We start from the raw sequence: 25,508 nt of genomic DNA, 5'->3' as shown, positions 1-25,508 counted from the left end.
TTTAAAATTTGAAAACCGCAAGACGTTTGTAGATGTTTACCCTCTAAAAATAGACTGTTTACAATTAATGTAAATAAGAATAAACAAAAAAGAGGAGGATTAATCAAGATCATTCAATAAAGATTCTCGTCTATTCACCTTGTCTGAACACTGGATTTGCGAGCATGACTGTAGCACTTCATTGCCTGTCTCATCCTATGATTACCGTGATTGCGATACAATTGCGCAAAGTCTTTTCACCATATTTTCCCCGGTATACTTGTGAAGAAACTCGGGCGGTCTTAAGGCCCCGCCCATAAACACATTACTTCTTCTGCACTCTTTCTGTACTGGTGAATCAACCGATTCCCTTGCAGAACAGTGGAACTCCACGGCTCCAGAGCCTTGCACTATACGCTCTAAGTTTCTCTCAGTTATTCCACCACCTGAATAATGAAAGCATGAGATTATTAACAACTGTCTATAAATTAGTTTAATCATTTTTTTATATAAATGAAACATTTTGTGGAGGGGTCAAGGCTAGTGAGGGGACTGTAAGGCCAGTGAGAGGACTGTAAAGCTAGTGAGGGGACTGTAAGGCCAGTGAGGGGACTGTAAGGCTAGTGAGAGGACTGTAAGGCTAGTGAGGGGACTGTGAGGCTAGTGAGGGGACTGTTAGGCTAGTGAGGGGACTGTTAGGCTAGTGAGGGGACTGTTAGGCTAGTGAGGGGACTGTTTGGCTAGTGAGGGGACTGTAAAGCTAGTGAGGGGACTGTAAGGCCAGTGAGGGGACTGTAAGGCTAGTGAAGGGACTGTAAGGCTAGTGAGGGGACTGTAAGGCTAGTGAGAGGACTGTAAGGCTAGTGAGGGGACTGTGAGGCTAGTGAGGGGACTGTTAGGCTAGTGAGGGGACTGTTAGGCTAGTGAGGGACTGTAAGGCTAGTGAGGGGACTGTAAGGCTAGTGAGGGACTGTAAGGCTAGTGAGAGGACTGTAAGGCTAGTGAGGGGACTGTAAGGCTAGTGAGGGGACTGTGAGGCTAGTGAGGGGACTGTTAGGCTAGTGAGGGGACTGTAAGGCTAGTGATGGGACTGTAAGGCTAGTGAGGGGACTGTAAGGCTAGTGAGAGGACTGTAAGGCTAGTGAGGGGACTGTAAGGCTAGTGAGGGGCCTGTAAGGCTAGTGAGGGGACTGTAAGGCTAGTGAGGGGACTGTAAGGCTAGTGAGGGGACTGTGAGGCTAGTGAGAGGACTGTAAGGCTAGTGAGGGGACTGTTGGGCTAGTGAGGGACTGTAAGGCTAATGAGGGGACTGTTAGGCTAGTGAGGGGACTGTAAGGCTAGTTAGGGGACTGTAAGGCTAGTGATGGGACTGTAAGGCTAGTGAGAGGACTGTAAGGCTAGTGAGGGGACTGTGAGGCTAGTGAGGGGACTGTTAGGCTAGTGATGGGACTGTAAGGCTAGTTAGGGGACTGTGAGGCTAGTGAGGGGACTGTTAGGCTAGTGAGGGGACTGTTAGGCTAGTGAGGGACTGTAAGGCTAGTGAGGGGACTGTAAGGCTAGTGAGAGGACTGTAAGGCTAGTGAGGGGACTGTTAGACTAGTGAGGGACTGTTATAACAGGGTGTACAGACGCAAAATCAAGCGCATACCCAGGATTGGCTGAGGGGAGTGTATAGACTTTGGTATCATATGTAAAAATAATAGTAGTTGCAAGATCCTTCAATAAAAAACTTTTCGTCAACTATTATTTCTGCAACTAATATTATTTTTTGGTATCATATGCAAAAATAATAGTAGTTGCAAAGATCCTTCAATAAGAAACTTTTCGTCAACCACTATTATTTCGGCAACTACTATTATTTTTGGGTATCATATGTAAAAATAATAGTAGTTGCAAAGATATTTCAATAAGAAACTTTTCGTCAATTTTTTAGCAACCAAGGAGGGGGTGTGGGCATGCACCCCCCCTGCAAAATTTGTAACTAAAATATGTTGTCCTTTCTGTGATGCACTGAACACTACACAGTGCTCTGTCCTACTGTCCAGATACATGGGGATTAGACAGGTCAGAACCCATGAACAATAGTCACACGAGGCTCATGCCAAGCGTAGAGGAGTTTTTATGAGCAAACTTTAGTTTGCAATGAATTTGGTTGAAATGCATATACTGACTTTTATAACAAAGAAGTAGTTTGATGGTGTACTATCTTACTAAACATGTTGCCCAAATTCACTAAAACATTTACTAGTTCATTTTTCCAATACAAACCTGGCATAATAATAATCCTTTTGTTTGCCTGAAAAAAAAAGAATAAAAAACGAATCATACTTATATTCTATAATCAATGTCACCAGTTCATTCACTGAAAACAAATATGGTGATTGGAGGGAAGCTTAATTTCTTATGACTATTGCTCAAAAAAGATGTATGTAAATGTTGAAAGGGCCTTTATTAAAAAATATGCTAGGTATAAATAATGTTATACTCTCCTTTCATATTTAACGAGAAAGTGCTTTTATCGCTTGGCTTTTTATAAGTCACACAACAGTCTTATGCATCCAGTGAAAACAATTCTTTAACTCACATGTTCAACAAGTATTTTTATTATTGGCAGACCCTCAAGTGCTGTGGAGTCCAGGCCACTTGTTAGAATCCTCTCAACGCCCATGGAAACAAGTATATCCAGAGAGAGGACAGGATCTCTAACCATGTCAAATGCTTAGAAAAAATACAGAAATCACATTGCCATGGACATTGAAAGGCTACTCATATGGCTATATAACAGGGGGAGGGGTGTCGGGTTAGAATGAGATCATAACCCTTTCACTCCGGGGTACTTTTGAGCAGAATTGTAAGAAAAACAGACTGAAAACAGAAACCTTCCCCCCTATTTCAAGTCTACCAGTTAAGCTAAGCTATCGCTGACCCAAGACGGTTTGCCTTGAAGTTTCCAACAATGCACTGTGGTTTCTTTTCTTTCTAGTGACGGCACTGCTACAGCCTGTTGCTTAAAACATATTTGCTTGTAATTTGCTTAAAAACTACAGCTTTTTCACATCTGGAGAGTGCCTTAGGACATCATTAAGTCTATTTGGGCATTATTTATAATAATAATAATTAATGTGGGCCATCTTTGCTACCCAACCTTATTCAAAAATTGTTTTCAGGCTTATTCTGGGTTCCTTGGACCTGGAAATGTTTTGTTTGGCTTCGGGGCAAAGAGACTTTTGATTCTGGGGGAGGAGATTGCCTGCCTGTCTGTCAAGGTGTTTCCAAGACTCCCATGATGCAGTGCAGGCATGCAAAACATGGTGACTTGCTTTTATAGGTTCTAGCATTGAATATTGTGACTGATTGCTGTAAAATGGGACCTGACGGAGCGCAATAAAGGTATCTATTTGTGACTTGATCTGTGTTTGCTTGTCTCTATTTGTAGTTCGGAATTTTGTGTCTTTTTGGTAAGAAATGTTTCTAAGTTTAAGCATTTGTTTATTAATTGGTCAGAAATCAAGGTTGATATTTTGACAAAAGAGTCAATTATATTACATTGCTTAGATGCGCTTTTGAAGGTTGTTTATGCCTTGGATGAATCTATGAGTATCCGGGTCTGGTGATGTTTAGTTTGCACTTCTGACGTTTTGGAGTTGGGCCTATATTTTACAGGCGTCTCAGGGCATTATGGCAATGAAGACATAAACCCAAAAAACTAAAAAAAATCAATAACTGATAAAATGACACCCCAGGAATTTACCTTAAACATTACCTTTAAAGGTTTGAAGCTTTACCCTTTCAGAACCCATAAAAATATTCTGAGCAAAAGGAAGACCCTTTTACACCGCCAAAAATCTTAATAAATACATGGTAACATTTGCATGTTTTGAAAGTACTTCCCATCACAGAATGAATAAAATCCCTTTAAGGGCATGATTATATGACATTTAAAAAAGGGACTAAGGTTGGGGTGACAGGTTACCTCTGTGAAATGTGACTGGAAGAGGTCTTGAGATATCTGGAAAAATAATAATAGCTATTATTTTCAGCTAAAGTCATTATTTTTTGGTAATTTACACATTCTTAGTGCATACCAAGAGATGTGTTTGGGTATAGCCTGGAAATGTGTTGGTGTCTATCTGGAAATGTGTTGGAGTATACCTTGGAAATGTGTTAATGTTTACCTGGAAATGTGTTGGTGTTTATCTGGAAATGTGTTGGTGTATATACCCTGGAAATGTGTTGGGGTTTATCTGTAAATGTGTTGGTGTTTATACCCTGTAAATGTGTTGGTGTTTATCTGAAAAAGTATTAGGGTATACCTTGGGAATGTGTTAGTGTTTACCTGATAATGTGTTGGGATTTATCTGGAAATGTGTTAGTGTATATACCCTGGAAATGTGTTGGTGTTTATCTGGAAATGTGTTGGTGTATATACCCTGGAAATGTGTTAGGTCATATCCTGGAAATGACTTAGGGTATACCTTTGTCCTTTGTCTGATGCCTAGAAACTAAAACTATACGACATACCAATCAGTTCTTGACACCTTTCTCTATCTATTTCCCCATTTCTGCAATTAACCAATTAATGTTAACACATGGTAATATTTGCATGTTTTGAAAGTATGAAATACAGAAAAAGGATATAATGCTTACGCTTCAAGTATACCCAAGACTATACCATCAGCTCCCTCACTCTTCAAACATTTCAGATCCTCTTTCATCACCCAAAACTCAGATTCACTATACACGAAGTCCCCTCCTCTTGGTCTGATTATCACGAAAACAGGGACAGATACTAGTTTCTTTATTATTTTAAGCATCCCTATCAAAAAAATAAAAACCCGCTTTCAACACATGGGTTTGAAATACAGACTGTACTACTTTACGTATATAAATTACGTATTTTTGACACAGATTACACTAGGTATCAGAAATCACAAGAAAAATCTCAACTTATTCGTTAAAGCAAAACTGAAACAACCTTGAAATCAATCCTTACCAAGGCTAGGAGTGGTACCTCCCTCCATAAGATTTGCACACAGTTCAACTCGACTAGCTCCTGTGAATCCAAGTCAAGAACAGAGATGTTGTTTACAATATCCAACCATAATAGAACAAATAAAATAATTCAAGAAATAGCAGCGTGTTTCGGATGGAGCTCTCAGACGCATCTTACCTCCTTTCTCAGCATTTATTGCAGATTGGACCGAATCGACGCAAATCTCAAGCAACATTTTTCATCTACTTTTCACTATTCCGCTATTTTTAATTTTCTAACTTATTGAAAATCCTCTACCACCAGGCGTTCCTATCGTGAACGCGTAAGCCTAGGCTAGCGCCAGTCTTCTTCTGCCGGGCAATCCAACATGGCGGCCACGAGTGCCATTTGTGCACTTCGAGGATCCGCGAAAACCTACCCTCTCTGCCGGGCTGCAGTATTGTCGAGGTAAGGAAAGGCGCCTAGACGATCATTTAGAGTTTTTCTGCTTTGTGTTGTTTTTCTTCTGTGTGCTTCCCTGTGTTACGTCATCTTGGCTAGCCGACTACAGTGAAACCTCCGATAAGAACATTTGCTGCGTTACATCGAGAATATCGTTAAAAAGAGATTATTTCCATGTATTTGATGGTTGATAGGAAATCAATATATTTATGTCAAGATAGAATCCCCATATCGAGACTCTACTGTCATCCATCCTCCAAAATCATACTCACAAACACATACCTGTCAACCTCCGGAAATCTCAAGGCTTGAGAATTTTTTTGGGGAGGGGTGGGGTATATACATTTTTTGGGGGAAGGGCTAGGTATAATAGAAAGCTTTCGCTAACAAATCCACCTATAGATCACCACACGAGGGTGTTCGATAAATTGCGCTATGCAAGGAAATTATTGCTTTTAATATTATGATAGAAAATTGGCAACGTGACGCTTTTCTATAGAATAATTTTTCGGAAGCGATAAAATAGCTAAAAAGCGGGGGATTTGGTGCTCAACGCAGGAGAGCGGGGGAAGGGGTCCAAAATCTTGAGACTCCCGCCTAATGCGGGAGAGTTGACAGGTATGCAAACAAAAGACTGCCCTAGTACAGTAGCTTATCAGAAACTGATATAATGCAAAGCTAGTACAAGACTAACTGATGTCTACTGCTCAACAGACTCCTCTCAGGGTCTACTAAAAATGCAAACAAGACACTGGTAAAAGGTACTTATAAATATCTATAAAATTATAAATTAACTTACTTATAACCTAATTATCTCTCCAAAGAGATCACTGGGTGGATTACAATAACAGTTAGACAGCAAACCTCTGAGGTTATCATTTCTTTTAAGAAAGTGTTTATGATGTGCTGTCTTGCATTGTTTATAACTTGTGCCATCTTGCATTGTGATTACAGAAAGCACAACAGAAGATGAGCACTCACCAAGGTTTGTAGCAAAAGAAATGATCCTAAATGATTTTGTCAGAGATGGCTAATATCTTGTTTAAATAACTAGGGACCCACTGGCAGTACTCAAGGCACTGGCGTCGACTGTCGAACCAGTGAGTAGAACTTAGACGTCAACTCCTTGCCCCCCCCTCAAGCATTCAGCCTTTGCTAAAGACCATTTCTAATCATGGCTTTGTATACCTCTTACAGATGGAACTTCCCCCTCCCCCTCACCATTAAGCCTTGCTTAAAGTTTAGGACCATTTCATATCATGGCTTTGTCTACGTCTTATAGACAGAACTTTCCCCTTCCCCCTCCCCCTCATTAAATCTTGCCTAAAGATATTGAGACCATTTCTAATCATAGCTTTGTCTACCTCTTACAGACTGCGCTGGCCCCACCCAAAGAGTTATATGAAGACGTCTTACTCCTACCAAGGACCCCAAGAAAGAGGGTAAAAAATTCTAGTCCTGAAAATGAGGGACTTCCGTAAGCATGCAGCATGAGATTAAGGTTATGCCTTCAGTAAATTAAAGTAATCTCGAATTGGGATTTGTAGAGTATTGATATGACAGTCCTCTTTTCAACTTTGTTTAGTTCATTACATAGTGATAGCCTCTCTACCTCTAAGTTCACCTGTGCGGGATAAGTTGATGTATAAGTTTGCTACCTACTTGACCTTGTTTGGGCTTTAGTATTTATTAACTTTCAATTTCTTGCTTACACCAATTTCTTACTTAAGAACTGTATTTGTCTACCTCCATTAAAAAGCCAAAGCGGCCACAATTCACAGTCCTGGGGTAGTTACTCAATAGAGGTATTAGTGTCTTTTGTATGTTTTGCTGTGCAGGAAGAATGCAAGGCAGCTATGATGTCTGGTAGAAAGGCAGCTGAGTTTGTCATCAGTAGATACCCTCAGCTTTTCCCTATGCGAAAACCAGAGCCAGTAAGTATTATTTTACAAGTCATGTCTGAGTAAATGTTATTTAGTCTACTTGCGACTGTAACACTGTAGAATGTGAATCTTGCTTTAATATGCCCAGGTTGTTTTTTTCCAATTATTTGTGCTTTCTGTTCATCTGAATGTTGCTTAGGCATGGCCAAGACCAGATCCACAAGTCCTGGATATTCAGGAGGAAGATGATTTAAAGTGTGAGTATAGAACTCCAGGTCCAGCAATGTTTTTTTTCCATATTTTGCGTTAAAAGGCTTCTGAGTGACTGTAGACCTTACATGTTTGCTGTGATGACAAAATTTGAGTAAACCAGCAGTATTTTTCATGTTCAAAAATAACTGGCTGTGTGACTATGTATCCATAGACTAGCAGTATTTTTTTTTCATGACTGCTATGAAGAAACATTTAGTTTATTTGGATTTCTTGGTTTGTCATTTACATTTTGTTTATTCTGTTTTCTTGGTTTGTGAATAACATTTAGTTTATTCTGTTTTCCTGGTTTATCAGTAAGATTTAATTTATTCTCTTTTCTTGGTTTATTAATCATATTTAGGTTATTCTCTGTTTCTGCTACAGCACTAATAACTCAAATGAAACCTCAAGAAGCAATTGAAGCATATGAGAAACTCCTGGAGTTAGGTACTGCTTGTTGCTGGTGCTTATAATACTTATTAACATGCAATTTCCTGGTAAAAATTATGTAATTTAGGATATGTCTATAACCGTAAAATTGTTCACAGGTGATTATGAATCTTATATAGAAATTAATAATCAAAAAGTGAATTCCACTGTAAATTTCACACAAAAAATGATATCAAACAAGTCCTGTAGTTATTTTCAATAGATTTTGGTGCATTTTGAAAAGTCTGCTGCGTGTGCAGGAAACCTTTGTTTGAATTCAGCTTTTAAACATCGATTTAAACACACACAAAAATTTATAGTAGATCAATGCATGTAAGGTTTCAACTATAGGTCTTGTATCCAGTATTTCTATGCCCTTTTATTGAATGGTGACCTTATTGAGTAATTTTTGAGTTCTTGTCAAATGCTGTTTGTTGTACTCTAGGAGTAGCAATATCTTTAGAGACACAAAATGATTTGCTGGACCTGGTAGCTTTCTTTGGGGTGTCAAACATCACTACTGAGGTGAGATATCGTGATAATTTATCTTTGTGAAAACCTGAATGCTTTGTGCTTGAAACCAAATAGTTCCAAGCTAGTTTGAATAAATATACTGCACTTTTTACTCAGTAACAGACCAACCCCACATCCCCAGTACCCCACAAAACTTCATGTTTCATGTTATGGTTTGGAACAGATTTGAAACAGGTTTGGAAAAGATTTGGAATTTGCTTTTTTTTTGGGATGTGGGATGCTGTGTCATCGGTACAGCATCATACGGTACAGCATCATAAGAAAAAGGGATGTTGTATTTGTCAATCTTTCAATAAAAATTACCCTCTTTTTCGCCTGTTAAAGGAAAAAAAATACTATTGAAGGACAAAGTTATCACTTGCAGCTTTTAAATACTTTTATTTATTCAGTTGTTTCCTTAGCCTGAGGTTGCCATTCTCATTGCCATTGTTGGTATTTCATAAACCACAGATGTCTAAACCAATATTACCCTAATCTTTATAATCACCTTCAAGACCTACACCTTTACCAACATAATCTTGTAACCTGTAGTCTGTAGTAGCCCAGACAAACACTACTGTATACCTACTGGTTTTTCAGGAGGTTGAGAAAGCAAGTGAGGAATCCTCATCATCATCAAGTTCTGAATCCTCTGATGAAATGGAATCATCAGACGATGAACCTGAGGTAGGGACCATGATCATGCTCTGCTTATCTGACACACCCAAGGTTTAAATAAAAAATAAATTTGAATGAAATATTATGTGTTAAATGATGATACTCTGATTCTTTCTGCAAGGTTATCCTTAAAGATCGGTATGAGAACACATGGAGGTAAGGAATCAGCAATTTTCTTATGAGCCTGATTTCTATGTTATGCACCTGAAGTAGCCACAAGACCATCACCTAATCACTCATATGCCTTATGTCACATGACCATCACCTAATCACTCATATGCATTGTCACATGACCTTCACCTAATCACTCATATGCCTTATGTCACATGACCTTCACCTAATCACTCATATGTGTTATGTCACATGACCATCACCTAATCACTCATATGCCTTATGTCACATGACCATCACCTAATCACTCATATGCCTTATGTCACATGACCATCACCTAATCACTCATATGTGTTATGTCACATGACCATCACCTAATCACTCATATGCATTGTCACATGACCTTCACCTAATCACTCATATGCGTTATGTCACATGACCATCACCTAATCACTCATATGCCTTATGTCACATGACCTTCACCTAATCACTCATATGTGTTATGTCACATGACCATCACCTAATCACTCATATGCCTTATGTCACATGACCTTCACCTAATCACTCATATGCCTTATGTCACATGACCTTCACCTAATCACTCATATGCCTTATGTCACATGACCATCACCTAATCACTCATATGCCTTATGTCACATGACCATCACCTAATCACTCATATGTGTTATGTCACATGACCATCACCTAATCACTCATATGCGTTATGTCACATGACCATCACCTAATCACTCATATGCCTTATGTCACATGACCATCACCTAATCACTCATATGCCTTATGTCACATGACCTTCACCTAATCACTCATATGTGTTATGTCACATGACCATCACCTAATCACTCATATGCCTTATGTCACATGACCTTCACCTAATCACTCATATGCCTTATGTCACATGACCTTCACCTAATCACTCATATGCCTTATGTCACATGACCTTCACCTAATCACTCATATGCGTTATGTCACATGACCTTCACCTAATCACTCATATGCCTTATGTCACATGACCTTCACCCAATCACTCATATGCCTTATGTCACATGACCATCACCTAATCACTCATATGCCTTATGTCACATGACCATCACCCAATCACTCATATGCCTTATGTCACATGACCATCACCTAATCACTCATATGCATTGTCACATGACCATCACCTAATCACTCATATGCCTTATGTCACATGACCATCACCTAATCACTCATATGCGTTATGTCACAAGACCTTCACCTAATCACTCATATGCCTTATGTCACATGACCATCACCTAATCACTCATATGCGTTATGTCACAAGACCTTCACCTAATCACTCATATGCCTTATGTCACATGACCATCACCTAATCACTCATATGCCTTATGTCACATGACCATCACCTAATCACTCATATGTGTTATGTCACATGACCATCACCTAATCACTCATATGCATTGTCACATGACCTTCACCCAATCACTCATATGCGTTATGTCACATGACCATCATCTAATCACTCATATGCCTTATGTCACATGACCTTCACCTAATCACTCACATGTGTTATGTCACATGACCATCACCTAATCACTCATATGCCTTATGTCACATGACCTTCACCTAATCACTCATATGCCTTATGTCACATGACCTTCACCTAATCACTCATATGCCTTATGTCACATGACCATCACCTAATCACTCATATGCCTTATGTCACATGACCATCACCTAATCACTCATATGTGTTATGTCACATGACCATCACCTAATCACTCATATGCGTTATGTCACATGACCATCACCTAATCACTCATATGCCTTATGTCACATGACCATCACCTAATCACTCATATGCCTTATGTCACATGACCTTCACCTAATCACTCATATGTGTTATGTCACATGACCATCACCTAATCACTCATATGCCTTATGTCACATGACCTTCACCTAATCACTCATATGCCTTATGTCACATGACCTTCACCTAATCACTCATATGCCTTATGTCACATGACCTTCACCTAATCACTCATATGCGTTATGTCACATGACCTTCACCTAATCACTCATATGCCTTATGTCACATGACCTTCACCCAATCACTCATATGCCTTATGTCACATGACCATCACCTAATCACTCATATGCCTTATGTCACATGACCATCACCCAATCACTCATATGCCTTATGTCACATGACCATCACCTAATCACTCATATGCATTGTCACATGACCATCACCTAATCACTCATATGCCTTATGTCACATGACCATCACCTAATCACTCATATGCGTTATGTCACAAGACCTTCACCTAATCACTCATATGCCTTATGTCACATGACCATCACCTAATCACTCATATGCGTTATGTCACAAGACCTTCACCTAATCACTCATATGCCTTATGTCACATGACCATCACCTAATCACTCATATGCGTTATGTCACAAGACCTTCACCTAATCACTCATATGCCTTATGTCACATGACCATCACCTAATCAGTCATATGCCTTATGTCACATGACCATCACCTAATCACTCATATGTGTTATGTCACATGACCATCACCTAATCACTCATATGCGTTATGTCACATGACCATCACCTAATCACTCATATGTGTTATGTCACATGACCATCACCTAATCACTCATATGCCTTATGTCACATGACCATCACCCAATCACTCATATGCCTTATGTCACATGACCATCACCTAATCACTCATATGCATTGTCACATGACCATCACCTAATCACTCATATGCCTTATGTCACATGACCATCACCTAATCACTCATATGCGTTATGTCACAAGACCTTCACCTAATCACTCATATGCCTTATGTCACATGACCATCACCTAATCACTCATATGCGTTATGTCACAAGACCTTCACCTAATCACTCATATGCCTTATGTCACATGACCATCACCTAATCACTCATATGCGTTATGTCACAAGACCTTCACCTAATCACTCATATGCCTTATGTCACATGACCATCACCTAATCAGTCATATGCCTTATGTCACATGACCATCACCTAATCACTCATATGTGTTATGTCACATGACCATCACCTAATCACTCATATGCGTTATGTCACATGACCATCACCTAATCACTCATATGTGTTATGTCACATGACCATCACCTAATCACTCATATGTGTTATGTCACATGACCTTCACCTAATCACTCATATGCCTTATGTCACATGACCATCACCTAATCACCCATATGCCTTATGTCACATGACCATCACCTAATCACTCATATGCCTTATGTCACATGACCATCACCTAATCACTCATATGTGTTATGTCACATGACCATCACCTAATCACTCATATGTGTTATGTCACATGACCATCACCTAATCACTCATATGCCTTATGTCACATGACCATCACCTAATCACTCATATGCCTTATGTCACATGACCTTCACCTAATCACTCATATGCCTTATGTCACATGACCATCACCTAATCACTCATATGCCTTATGTCACATGACCATCACCTAATCACTCATATGCCTTATGTCACATGACCATCACCTAATCACTCATATGCCTTATGTCACATGACCATCACCTAATCACTCATATGCGTTATGTCACATGACCTTCACCTAATCACTCATATGCCTTATGTCACATGACCATCACCTAATCACTCATATGCCTTATGTCACATGACCATCACCTAATCACTCATATGCCTTATGTCACATGACCATCACCCAATCACTCATATGCCTTATGTCACATGACCATCACCTAATCACTCATATGTGTTATGTCACATGACCATCACCTAATCACTCATATGTGTTATGTCACATGACCATCACCTAATCACTCATATGCGTTATGTCACATGACACCTAATCACCTAATCACTCATATGCGTTATGTCACATGACACCTAATCACCTAATCACTCATATGCGTTATGTCACATGACACCTAATCACCTAATCACTCATATGCGTTATGTCACATGACACCTAATCACCTAATCACTCATATGCGTTATGTCACATGACACCTAATCACCTAATCACTACAATGTCTTATTATACTCAGTGCTAATTGACTGATTTTCCTAAGCATGGACAACTATGCAGAGCAACTTTTTAGCAAAATGGAAACAAAAAATGGACGCACATACGAGGCGATGATTCTAGCATTGTTCAAGGTACAGTTTCTCTAACTATAGCAGCCTTATGTATGTAGAATTTCCTTGCATTCCCTAGCCTTGTGTTCCATTCCCTAGCCTTGTATACCATTCCCTAGACTTGTTTTCCATTCCCTAGCCTTGTATAACATTCCCTAGCCTTGTGTTCCATTCCCTAGCCTTGTATACCATTCCCTAGCCTTGTGTTCCATTCCCTAGCCTTGTATACCATTCCTTAGCCTTGTTTTCCATTCCCTAGCCTTGTATACCATTCCCTAGCCTTGTTTTCCATTCCCTAGCCTTGTGTTCCATTCCCTAGCCTTGTGTACCATTCCCTAGCCTTGTATTACATTCCCTAGCCTTGTATAACATTCCCTAGCCTTGTGTTCCATTCTCTAGTCTTTTCTACCATTCCCTTTGCTTTATCTACTGTTCCCTTGCCTCGAATACTATTTCTGATACCAGCAAGTACTGTATTCCATAGTATTATCTCTGAATGGAGCTATCTATAGTAAAGATTCTCACAGGCATTCTTCCGTTTCAGCACAATAATTACAAAAGAGCGTTTGAATTGTATGAAGAGATGAGACAGCAAGGGTTTCAAGGTGAGGTTGGTTCTTATGAAATGGTGCACTGAATACTAAATGAGATAAGCAATTGTGTAACTTCTGTAACAAGACAATTTAAAAAAAACGATGTCGTCAATCATTTCTACCATAATTACCAATGCCTGCAAACAATAAAGAAACAAACATCGGAATTGGAGAAAACAAAATGCAGTTCCTGCAAATGATAAACAAATGCACGTCTTCAAGCGGAATGAGAGAAAACAATGAACAATATGCGCAAATGATGATAGGATGTGTGTCATCAATTGGAATTATTAGAAACAGTTTGTAATGCATGCAAATGATAAACAAAAGCGCGTCATCAATTGAAATTGTAAAGAAACAATTAGCAATGCACGGAAATGATAAACAAATGTGCCTCATCAATTGGAATTATTAGAAACAGTTAGTAGTGCATGCAAATGATAAACGAAAGCGCATCATCAATTGAAATTGTAAAGAAACAATGAGCAATGTGCGCAAGTGATAAACAAACATGCCTCATCAATTGGAATTATTAGAAACAGTAATGCATGCAAATGATTAGCGAAAGTGTGTCATCAATTGTAATTGTAAAGAAACAATTAGCAATGCGTGCAAATGATAAACACATGCGCCATGAATTTGAATTATGAGAAATAATAAGCAATACATGCAAATGATAAACAACACTTGTCATCAATTGGAATTATAAAGAAACAATTAGCAATTCCTCTCAAATGATTAACAACACATGTCATCAATTGGAATTATGAGGAAACAATTAGAAATTCCCCGCAAATGATAAACAATGCATGTCATCTATCAGAGAAACAATTAGCAATGTGCCTAATGATGTAACAAGCAGGTGTCATTATTGAAATTTTGATCGTATTTATTGAAAAAAAATATTGCATTGAGTATGTTTTCTTTTTTTACAGCTAATGTCAACACTTATGCTGTGCTATTTACTAAATCCATGGACCAGTATGGACGAGGACAGAAGCTGTGGGAAGGCATAGAGGTACTTTGTGCTAAGGACTGGGGTAGGCGCTAGGTAGGAGTAGTGGTGGAGAAGCTGTGGAAAGGCATTAGAGGTACTTTGTGACAAGGACTGGGGTAGGTGCTAGGGGTAGGAGTAGTGGTGAAGAAGCTGCGGAAGGGCATTAGAGGTACTCTGTGAGAGAGATAAAAACTTTGTCTTAGAGTTAAAGACACCAGGTCCACATTGTGTGAATCATTTAATGCTGCCCAACAATGGGATATACTTTTCATTTCTAAATCCACTTAAATCCTTGTGAAATTTAATTCCCAATAATTACATCTCCATTCTATTGCTAAAGCATAAAGAAATCTACAGTATGAACGTTGATGGTTTTCGAAACGATGATATATTTCCATGCATCCCTCTCGTTTCTGTTTTTTGTTGCAGAGACTTATTGGTGAGATGAAAAAGGCACCTGCTGTCAAGCCAAATCTCGGTAGGTAGTTACAGTCATTACAATATCATCATCTTTTACATACTGAAATTCATGTTTTATACTGTAACATTATAATTATGTTAATTTAAGGTAAACAAACTTTCAGATTTTTTTATCATTAATGCACAACACAATATTCTTTGCTTAGAGTTCTTTAAATAAAAGCCAATAGTTATAAATTGCACTCAGATTGTGGACAAATAGAATTACATTTCTCTTTCAGTTGTCTATAATGAGATCCTTAAGATGTGCGGGTTTGTGCCAGACGGAACAGGCAAGGCCATGATGGTTTTCAGAGACCTCTATGATAAAGGAATCGGTAAATACCCTCCCCCCCCCTCATGTGACTCCCTCTATAATTAAGGCATTGGTAGCTGCCACCAACCCCCTTTTGGTTTTGTAGGATAGGTCACTGACCTCTGTTGTAAATACCGCCCCATGTAACCCCCTTTTGGTTTTGTAGGATAGGTCACTGACCGCTGTTGTAAATACCGCCCCATGTAACCCCCTTTTGGTTTTGTAGGATAGGTCACTGACCGCTGTAGTAAATACCGCCCCATGTAACCCCCTTTTGGTTTTGTAGGATAGGTCACTGACCACTGTTGTAAATACCACCCCATGTAACCCCCTTTTGGTTTTGTAGGATAGGTCACTGGCCGCTGTTGTAAATACCACCCCATGTAACCCCCTTTTGGTTTTGTAGGATAGGTCACTGACCGCTGTTGTAAATACCGCCCCATGTAACCCCCTTTTGGTTTTGTAGGATAGGTCACTGGCCGCTGTTGTAAATACCGCCCCATGTAACCCCCTTTTGGTTTTGTAGGATAGGTCACTGGCCGCTGTTGTAAATACCGCCCCATGTAACCCCCTTTTGGTTGTGTAGGATAGGTCACTGACCGCTGTTGTAAATACCGCCCCATGTAACCCCCTTTTGGTTTTGTAGGTTAGGTCACTGGCCGCTGTTGTAAATACCGCCCCATGTAACCCCCTTTTGGTTTTGTAGGATAGGTCACTGGCCGCTGTTGTAAATATCACCCCATGTAACCCCCTTTTGGTTTTGTAGGATAGGTCACTGGCCGCTGTTGTAAATATCACCCCATGTAACCTCCTTTTGGCTTTGTAGGATAGGTCACTGGCCGCTGTTGTAAATATCACCCCATGTAACCCCCTTTTGGTTTTGTAGGATAGGTCACTGAATGCTGTAGTAAATACCGCCCCATGTAACCCCCTTTTGGCTTTGTAGGATAGGTCAATGACCGCTGTTGTAAATATCACCCCATGTAACCCCCTCATGGTCTTGAAGGATGGTTGCTGACCACTTGTGATAAATACTGCCCCATGTAACTCCCTCATGGTCTTGAAGGATGGTTGCTGACCACTTGTGATAAATACTGCCCCATGTAACTCCCTCATGGTCTTGGAGGATGGTTGCTGACCACTTGTGATAAATACTGCCCCATGTAACCCCCTCATGGTCTTGAAGGATGGTTGCTGACCACTTGTGATAAATACTGCCCCATCTAACTCCCTTATGGTCTTGGAGGATGGTTGCTGACCACTTGTGATTAATACTGCCCCATGTAACTCCCTCATGGTCTTGAAGGATGGTTGCTGACCACTTGTGATAAATACTGCCCCATGTAATTCCCTCATGGTCTTGAAGGATGGTTGCTGACCACTTGTTATAAATACTGCCCCATGTAACTCCCTCATGGTCTTGAAGGATGGTTGCTGACCACTTGTGATAAATACTGCCCCATGTAACCCCCTCATGGTCTTGAAGGATGGTTGCTGACCACTTGTGATAAATACTGCCCCATGTAACCCCCTCATGGTCTTGAAGGATGGTTGCTGACCACTTGTGATAAATACTGCCCCATCTAACTCCCTTACGGTCTTGAAGGATGGTTGCTGACCACTTGTGATAAATACTGCCCCATGTAACCCCCTCATGGTCTTGAAGGATGGTTGCTGACCACTTGTGATAAATACTGCCCCATCTAACTCCCTTACGGTCTTGAAGGATGGTTGCTGACCACTTGTGATAAATACTGCCCCATGTAACTCCCTCATGGTCTTGAAGGATGGTTGCTGACCACTTGTGATAAATACTGCCACATGTAACTCCCTCATGGTCTTGAAGGATGGTTGCTGACCACTTGTGATAAATACTGCCCCATGTAACTCCCTCATGGTCTTGAAGGATGGTTGCTGACCACTTGTGATAAATACTGCCCCATCTAACTCCCTTACGGTCTTGAAGGATGGTTGCTGACCACTTGTGATAAATACTGCCCCATGTAACTCCCTCATGGTCTTGAAGGATGGTTGCTGACCACTTGTGATAAATACTGCCCCATGTAACTCCCTCATGGTCTTGAAGGATGGTTGCTGACCACTTGTGATAAATACTGCCCCATGTAACTCCCTCATGGTCTTGAAGGATGGTTGCTGACCACTTGTGATAAATACTGCCCCATGTAACTCCCTCATGGTCTTGAAGGATGGTTGCTGACCACTTGTGATAAATACTGCCCCATGTAACTCCCTCATGGTCTTGAAGGATAGTTGCTGACCACTTGTGATAAATACTGCCCCATCTAACTCCCTTACGGTCTTGAAGGATGGTTGCTGACCACTTGTGATAAATACTGCCCCATGTAACTCCCTCATGGTCTTGAAGGATGGTTGCTGACCACTTGTGATAAATACTGCCCCATGTAACTCCCTCATGGTCTTGAAGGATGGTTGCTGACCACTTGTGATGAATACTGCCCCATGTAACTCCCTCATGGTCTTGAAGGATGGTTGCTGACCACTTGTGATAAATACTGCCCCATGTAACTCCCTCATGGTCTTGAAGGATGGTTGCTGACCACTTGTGATAAATACTGCCCCATGTAACCCCCTCATGGTCTTGAAGGATGGTTGCTGACCACTTGTGATAAATACTGCCCCATCTAACTCCCTTACGGTCTTGAAGGATGGTTGCTGACCACTTGTGATAAATACTGCCCCATGTAACTCCCTCATGGTCTTGAAGGATGGTTGCTGACCACTTGTGATAAATACTGCCCCATGTAACTCCCTCATGGTCTTGAAGGATGGTTGCTGACCACTTGTGATAAATACTGCCCCATGTAACTCCCTCATGGTCTTGAAGGATGGTTGCTGACCACTTGTGATAAATACTGCCCCATGTAACTCCCTCATGGTCTTGAAGGATGGTTGCTGACCACTTGTGATAAATACTGCCCCATGTAACTCCCTCATGGTCTTGAAGGATGGTTGCTGACCACTTGTGATAAATACTGCCCCATCTAACTCCCTTACGGTCTTGAAGGATGGTTGCTGACAACTTGTGATAAATACTGCCCCATGTAACCCCCTTATGGTCTTGGAGGATGGTTGCTGACCACTTGTGATAAATACTGCTCCATCTAACTCCCTTATGGTCTTGGAGGATGGTTTGCTGACCACTTGTTATAACTTGTAGAGCCATCGCTTGGGAGTTACAGTTTGTTGATACGTGCAGAGTACTATCTCAAACGGACCAGGGCTGTAGGTGAGTTACCACCAACTGGGCAATAGTAAGAGAACAACAACAGCATTAGTAACAACAGTAAACAACAATGACAACATAAGGATCAACAAGCACAGTATCAACAGCCAACAACAGCAGCAACAACATCATTGCATTGTTATCCTATAATTCAGTAGCCCTGCCCTAAGAAAAGGTAAACTAAAAACACTATTATCAAACACAGTAACAACAATCAACAACAGCATCAATGGTAACAAAAACAACAGTAACAGCAATCAACAACATCATTAGTAACAACAACTGCTGTAAAAACATCCACTGCAGAATAATTTCATACTGGAAGTTTTCCATGATAGAATGTAACAAATAAGATCCCATTCTGTTTTTGATATAGACGAAGGAATTGATCCATCTACCATCGACCTCCCCAACAATACATTACTACAGAACATTATCACCCACCTGGAGAGTCTTCCAGCTTTCCCAGAGATGCAAAGCTACTCAGACGGTAAGGTAGCACAAGGGATTAAAGTTTGTGCAAACTACTCACATATAACAAAAACTATCCTCACCCTAACATAGACTATGGCAAAGGCTACCACTGAAAAATGCTTATCAGCTGGCATTCACAACAAACTTGAGACACATTTCAAAATTTCATAATATAAAATAATGTTTTTTTACCACACTGGATATAGCATATTTTCCTTTGCTTACATGGAATCTTGCTTTTGCCCTTTCCAGTGAAATTCTTCAACACAGCTATTGGAGCTGTAAGTATAAATGCATTGTAAATTGTTTCATTCATTGTATGTTATTGCTATTGTAAACATTACTATTGCTGTTGCTATTGCTATTACTGTTATAATAACTGATATTATAACTATTACTATTGTTGTTGGTGTTGTTGTTATTACTATTATTATTATTATCATTATTATTGCCGTTGCTCTTACCATCAAATCTTATGTTTGTATACTCCATGTGTATTCAAGGCGCTTTACTGCCGGGATGCGAATGCTGCACACAGACTTCTAGCACTTGCACACACAAACCCAACCAAGTACCTTGGGCCCAAACGAGGGCAGTTCTAGTGAGTCATGGGGCTTGTACTATATGTGCACACCACTTCCCATATCAGGCAATCCTGTTTTGAAAACAGTCATTTTCTAGCTCGCTCGGTCAGAAAACACTCCCTACTGACTGTGTTGTATTCTGCTGTTGCGGTGCTCGTAAGGTCCTTTATTTCTAGTATTGGGTTGGCGGCATCTTGACCAGGGAAGTGACTAAACTTTTTCCTTTAATAAGAACATCTAATTTTTAGTTGAGGCTGGGCCGTTCTCATTTTTGGAGTATTTTAAGGCTAAAAATAAGTATGTTCTTAAATTATAAGTATATAGATATTGTACCCAATGAAATATGAGAAGATAATTAAACAAATCATCAAAAGGTTGTTATTGTCAAGACAATTGGATTTTGCATTTTAGAACACATCACATGCTGCTATCTGAGCCTCGACATGTTCTCAGCATGTTCTTCAAAGTTGACGAAATCTCAGGCTGGACTTTCTTATAATAAAAAGGATCTTATAAAAAAAAAAGGATGTATTTGACGCATGTGAATGCCTTCCTGTCCAATCACATACAAACCTTTTTGAGGATTTTAATTCTCCCATTTTGTTTTAGCGCCACATTCCTAGCAACACTGGCACGATCAGAAGAAAATCCCGAATTGACATATAGAATGTACAAGGAACTAGTCCCCTCCGTAAGTTTTATCTTGTTATTTTTTGTATATAAGGTGTAAAGCTTGTGGGAAATCGTTGAACAGCCTCAATAGGTTTTGGTCCTTCAGCACTGCAGTGTCAACGGGTGCTAATCTACACGCTCACGGTGTCATGGACTGTAACCATACACGCTTTGGGTGTCAAGGGTTGCTTCTATACACTCTAAGGCTAAGCTCAAACGTTGTATTACCCTGAGCCATATTCAATGCAAATGCATGCAGATGAATCAAGTCAATTGTTTCATCTTCATTTCCACACATTTGAATTGAATACGGCTCATGGATAATACGAAGTTTGAACCTCGCCAAGGGTGAGGTTTGCTACTGCACTGTATATACACCCAGGGTGTCAAGGGCTGTAAGCCAGACACGCTCAGGGTGTCAAGGGCTGTAAGCCAATGAGTCTCTTTTGCTGCTCGCAGAAACTCTTGCCTCAGCCGTGGGTGTATGCAGAGCTACTGCGCATGGCAGAGAAGGCCAGGCTGCCAAGGCTCGTCCCGCGTTTCTATGACGGTAAGGCCATGTTACAAAGGTTCGTCTCATGCGTGACCATAAGGTCAGGTTACCTAGGCTCGTTTTGCGCTTTTTAAACCGTAAGTAAGTCTAGGTAACACGGTTATTGTTGTAATACGCATTTTCTTTGTCTGTGCTCGAATGCAGATATGAAGCGCTACCGTACCCCTCTGGAGCAAAGTGTGTGCAGAGGAATATTTTCAGCGCTGAGCAGAAAAACTGAAGTCAAGGTGAGAGTGACCCACACTTTTTAGTGCTAAACGTTCAAGGATTCCATTCTGATGCAGGTTTTTTTCTCTAGCATTACAAGGAATATGTTGATATTATGACAGATGTGTTCTTCTGGATGAAGAAATTCAACATCCCGTAAGTACTTGTGCTACTGTTGTAACATAAAGATGATAATGGTGATGATGACGATGTTGATGGTGACAGTGTGGGTGAGAGTGGTTGGTTAGGGCGATGGCGAGGGCGATGGCGATAATGGCAATGACAAGATTAAGTCTTCTGCTGTTGTTTCATTGTGCTTTATGGGTTTTCCATAACATGTCCTTTTTTTGGTTGAAGGGTTGATGGCTTCATGATCTCCCAACTTGTTCGCCAACACTCAACTGTTGGACAAATTGAGCAGGCCTGGTAAGAAACTACTTCCCGACTTAACTGCTCCCCTTTTCTTCAACTTACCAGACACGTGTGTGCAAGGCCTAGGCTTAGTGTAACCAAGGCCCAGACATAGCGTAACCAAGGCCCAGCCTTAGTGTAACCAAGGCCAAGGCTTAGTGTAACCAAGGCCCAGACTTAGTGTAACCAAGGCCTAGACTAGTGTAACCAAGGCTCAGACTTAGCGTAACCAAGGCCTAGTCTTAGTGTAACCAAGGCCTAGACTTATGGTAACTAAGGCCTAGACTTAGTGTAACCAAGTCCCAGACTTAGCGTAACCAAGGCCCGCTGTCACAAGTCAGTTAGCCTTTAGACATTGTAGTGTTCGACCTGTCGTTGTTTTGATTGTCACTCCTTTTGGTATACCCTGTATCCTAATATTTCTCCTTGTTGACCAGGAAAGCCTTTGAAATGTTCGACGAGCTCAAGCTTGTACCAACGTAAGTACAATTGGACTTTAATATCGTCCAATTTAGCAAGCATGAAACCTCGGGGACTCGACATATCAATATTTTATTTCAGAGAATAAATCAACACAAGGTTGAAATGGTATTTTTTGTTATTCTGTAAAAAAAAGAGCAGCTTTGATAACGATTCAAGCGTTAGCCCTTTGGAACAAAAGAGACTAAATCCGGATGGGGTTGTATTTATAGTGTTGTATTGTGGACAATGAGAAGTCGGCAGGCGCGCTTCCCGCAAGAGAACCGACAAAAAGGCAAATAAAGTTTTGTTTGTAAAACACGTGTTAGTTATTTAGCACTATTTGCCATCTCATTTAGGGCGCTTTTTTTTACTCGTGATTCCGGAATGAGAGTGATTAAAATAGAAAAAGCGCGCGTTCGTTTATCCCACGTTCCCATTCCCCCCATTCTGCTTCCAGTACCAGAATGACTCGAATGCCATTCTGAACATTTTCTACCAATCATTCCCATTCCAGAATGATAGGGGAAAAAACGCGCCCTTAGTAACGGTTCCGATCTTTTATGCCACAGGTATACCGCGTTAACAGGTCTCTTGCAGTGCTGCAAACTGCGTAAAGACGCCCGTCAGGCGGTGGTGAGTATTGCGCATGACCGATACCAAGGGGCTTTGCGGGCTCTTCCCGAGGGTCCCTCCCGCGATTACGTGACGGGGCATGACTTGGGAGAGAACTTATAGCGGCTCGATTCTGTAGGGATGAATAAATGTTTGTTTTTCTTTTTCACAGAGAGTTTTTGAAATGATGGCAGAGAATGGCTATGGCATCCATATGCGCAAGCGCAGTGACGTGTTTGAAGCCACGCAAATGCAATTAGCAGAAAGGTAGGAGGGTAGGGATGTGCGCATTGCCTTGAACCCCTGTCTCTTAGTGTGTCCTTCCCTTCGTCCGTCCGTTCTGTATGTCATTCCATCTGTCTATGATGCATGTATGTCTGTCTGTCTGTGTCTATGTCTATATCTCCCATCTGTCCCATGCCCATGTACTTGTGTCGCCTTATCTAACTTGAATTTGTTTTTCTCTAACCTTCGGATTTTTTTTAATCGTTCCCCCTCAGAGTACGTATAAACAAGCTTTTTGAGGACTTTTCCAAACTCGGTAAGTACATGAGTATTGCCTTCGAGTGCGCCACAGGATTCTGAATGTTCGAAAGCCAAAAAATGTACTAATAAGCCCGAATGAGATATGGCTAAAAGTCTATGCTTATTGGTTAGCTTACTGCTGTTTAATGATCTTCTTGTTCAGATGATCAACGAACGGCCATCAGAAACCAACACATGCTTAAGGTAAATTAATTCTTAATCCGTAAAAGGTCCTTTATGAACGTGACTCTATTTGACCTTTGTTTCTCTTGAATAACGCTTGTGGACTTCATACAGAAATCCCGCGAGGAGGAGCCAATCGATGGAAGCTCTGTCTAGAGGAACAGACACGTGCCTTTACGTCCTTTTACGAAATGTACACGTTGTCGCGTGCTAATGTAAAAATACTGTTAATAAACATTAATTAGAAAATACACAGTTGCGCCTTGTCTTTTGGTAAAGGAAGAGCGACAAGGGGAACTCGCGATTTGTCTTATAAGCGTGTTAGCAAACAACCGCTTACCTCACCCCCCCCCCCCACCCCCATTTCTTACTGTAGTCTCGTGAAACTATCTTTTTTCCATATGATACCTATGACTACGCATAGGCGTTTTCGTTTTCGTTTATGCTGTACACTGCCCATCACCTGATAGACCATTGGTAGCTCAGCCAATCAGAATGCAGGATTTGTGATAGCCCAATAGATGGTGTATTCTAATAAGTGTTACCTGGACAAGGAAATTTAAAAAGCACACACAGAATACTGATCCTAATTATAATCTTAATAAACATCTTTATTTTTACTAGAAAAAAATACATTTCTAGGAGCGCTCTACTTTCCTCACTACTTTACAAGTACAGAAAAACAAAGAACAAACAACTGGCCGTTACATAGACCGAGTGTCAGGCCCTTTTATCGTTCCATATGGAGTATATACCGAGAAGCGATAAAAAGAGGGCCTGATAAAAATACTATAAAATTTTCAAGTTCGGGTCACAAATAATGGGACCACTGGGATTGGCTAGAAAACAATGCTAATTAAAAAGCGCGCTCTTATTGGCCCTTATGAGAATGTTCAAATGGCTTGCCCAGGCCGGTCAATGCGTGTTTTTATTTCTCATCGCTATAATTTTTCGAAACTAAGATCTATACATAGATATGAAATATGGATGCCATAGAAGCTTTAATACTGCGGATATCATTAGTATTAGTTATTAAATTCTTAGATAGACCAGGCGCCGAATATTCAAGAAATTTGTCTGTGAGAGCGAAGAATTCTTGGGATTGTTTGCTGTACTTTACGCCGCGAGTGTGAGTGAGCATTTCAAATAATGAAATTTGTTTTCAAGCAGAGGTTTTTCTATTTAGACAAAAAACCTGTTTTAGTAAATTGGTGATGTATGTCGTTACTAAAATTATTACCCATTGTATATGACACCACTGTATTACAATTTTGCTTTACATAAACATTGTTTATAATTTGATTTGTGCATTTGATTGTGCTACCACGCGAGTCGTTGGGACAATTGACAGCTCACGTATTTTGACAGCGGCCTGAAAAAGGGCGGCAGGCGCCGCGTCTAGTATTTGTGTCAGGCGCAGTTTTTTTTCCTCTCCGACTTTTAAATAAAATCGCCTGATACTCGGGCTAGCCGTTACAACTTTAAGGCTCACTTGCTAAGGCTAGGTTATATTTGAATGCAAGCCGATGAGCGAAGGCGTTGAAAAATCTATCAGTATTAACGCGGGGCTTGGCGAGTTTCTCTTTATGAAGAGTGTAATTAGTTTATATAACAACAGAGGGTAGTTGTGGTTACATTTCATTTTGGTGAAGATCAGTATCCGTTTTCTGAAGCAGATTCATGATATTGACTTTATAAGAAACATACCTCC

At 40.4% G+C, this 25,508-nt stretch overlaps 2 protein-coding genes across 3 annotated transcripts; one reads left to right on the top strand and one right to left on the bottom strand.

Annotated features, from left to right (window-relative positions):
- Positions 1-112: 112 nt before the first annotated feature.
- Positions 113-5,296, bottom strand: LOC5508377 (copper homeostasis protein cutC homolog). Of its 2 annotated transcripts, XM_001628899.3 has the most exons (8): positions 5,150-5,288; positions 4,973-5,032; positions 4,627-4,795; positions 4,501-4,541; positions 3,953-3,988; positions 2,564-2,697; positions 2,248-2,275; positions 113-425 (listed from the first exon to the last, which is right to left on the bottom strand). In XM_001628899.3, the coding sequence occupies exons 1-8, from the start codon at positions 5,205-5,207 to the stop codon at positions 202-204; spliced, it is 750 nt and encodes a 249-aa protein (XP_001628949.1). In that variant the 5' UTR covers positions 5,208-5,288; the 3' UTR covers positions 113-201. The 2 variants fall into 2 exon arrangements, with proteins under 2 accessions (XP_001628949.1, XP_048584926.1); XM_048728969.1 differs by lacking the exon at positions 2,564-2,697 and having other exon boundaries at positions 263-425; positions 5,150-5,296.
- LOC5508367 (pentatricopeptide repeat domain-containing protein 3, mitochondrial) lies at positions 5,282-24,048 on the top strand. The gene is made up of 31 exons (XM_001628921.3): positions 5,282-5,419; positions 6,128-6,174; positions 6,368-6,398; positions 6,468-6,513; positions 6,787-6,855; positions 7,252-7,347; positions 7,496-7,553; positions 7,933-7,995; positions 8,423-8,502; positions 9,091-9,177; positions 9,290-9,324; positions 13,418-13,505; positions 14,029-14,089; positions 15,013-15,095; positions 15,504-15,552; positions 15,776-15,871; positions 19,049-19,117; positions 19,491-19,604; positions 19,841-19,869; positions 20,092-20,189; positions 20,782-20,863; positions 21,304-21,394; positions 21,542-21,624; positions 21,696-21,760; positions 21,962-22,030; positions 22,453-22,494; positions 23,047-23,110; positions 23,262-23,356; positions 23,590-23,630; positions 23,778-23,818; positions 23,912-24,048. Exons 1-31 carry the CDS (start codon positions 5,340-5,342, stop codon positions 23,951-23,953), a joined length of 2,094 nt encoding a protein of 697 aa, XP_001628971.3. The 5' UTR covers positions 5,282-5,339; the 3' UTR covers positions 23,954-24,048.
- Positions 24,049-25,508: the final 1,460 nt, after the last annotated feature.

Source organism: Nematostella vectensis, chromosome 6, assembly GCF_932526225.1.
Source record: "Nematostella vectensis chromosome 6, jaNemVect1.1, whole genome shotgun sequence".
Taxonomy (NCBI): domain Eukaryota; kingdom Metazoa; phylum Cnidaria; class Anthozoa; order Actiniaria; family Edwardsiidae; genus Nematostella; species Nematostella vectensis.
The sequence above is the reverse complement of the archived record's forward strand: the minus strand, read 5'-3'. Positions and strand labels throughout refer to the sequence as shown.

Bases quoted from the DNA above. Each gene is read 5' to 3' on its own strand.
- LOC5508377 (XM_001628899.3), bottom strand. From the start codon at position 5,207: ATGTTGCTTGAGATTTGCGTCGATTCGGTCCAATCTGCAATAAATGCT. The intron at 4,796-4,972 runs GTAAGGATTGAT...TTTTTTTGATAG, and splicing joins AGGTACCACTCCTAGCCTTG to GGATGCTTAAAATAATAAAG. The intron at 2,698-3,952 runs GTAACCTGTCAC...ATTTTTTCTAAG, and splicing joins TCCAGTCACATTTCACAGAG to CATTTGACATGGTTAGAGAT.
- LOC5508367 (XM_001628921.3), top strand. From the start codon at position 5,340: ATGGCGGCCACGAGTGCCATTTGTGCACTTCGAGGATCCGCGAAAACC. The intron at 7,348-7,495 runs GTAAGTATTATT...AATGTTGCTTAG, and splicing joins CTATGCGAAAACCAGAGCCA to GCATGGCCAAGACCAGATCC. The intron at 15,096-15,503 runs GTACTTTGTGCT...TTTTTGTTGCAG, and splicing joins AGCTGTGGGAAGGCATAGAG to AGACTTATTGGTGAGATGAA.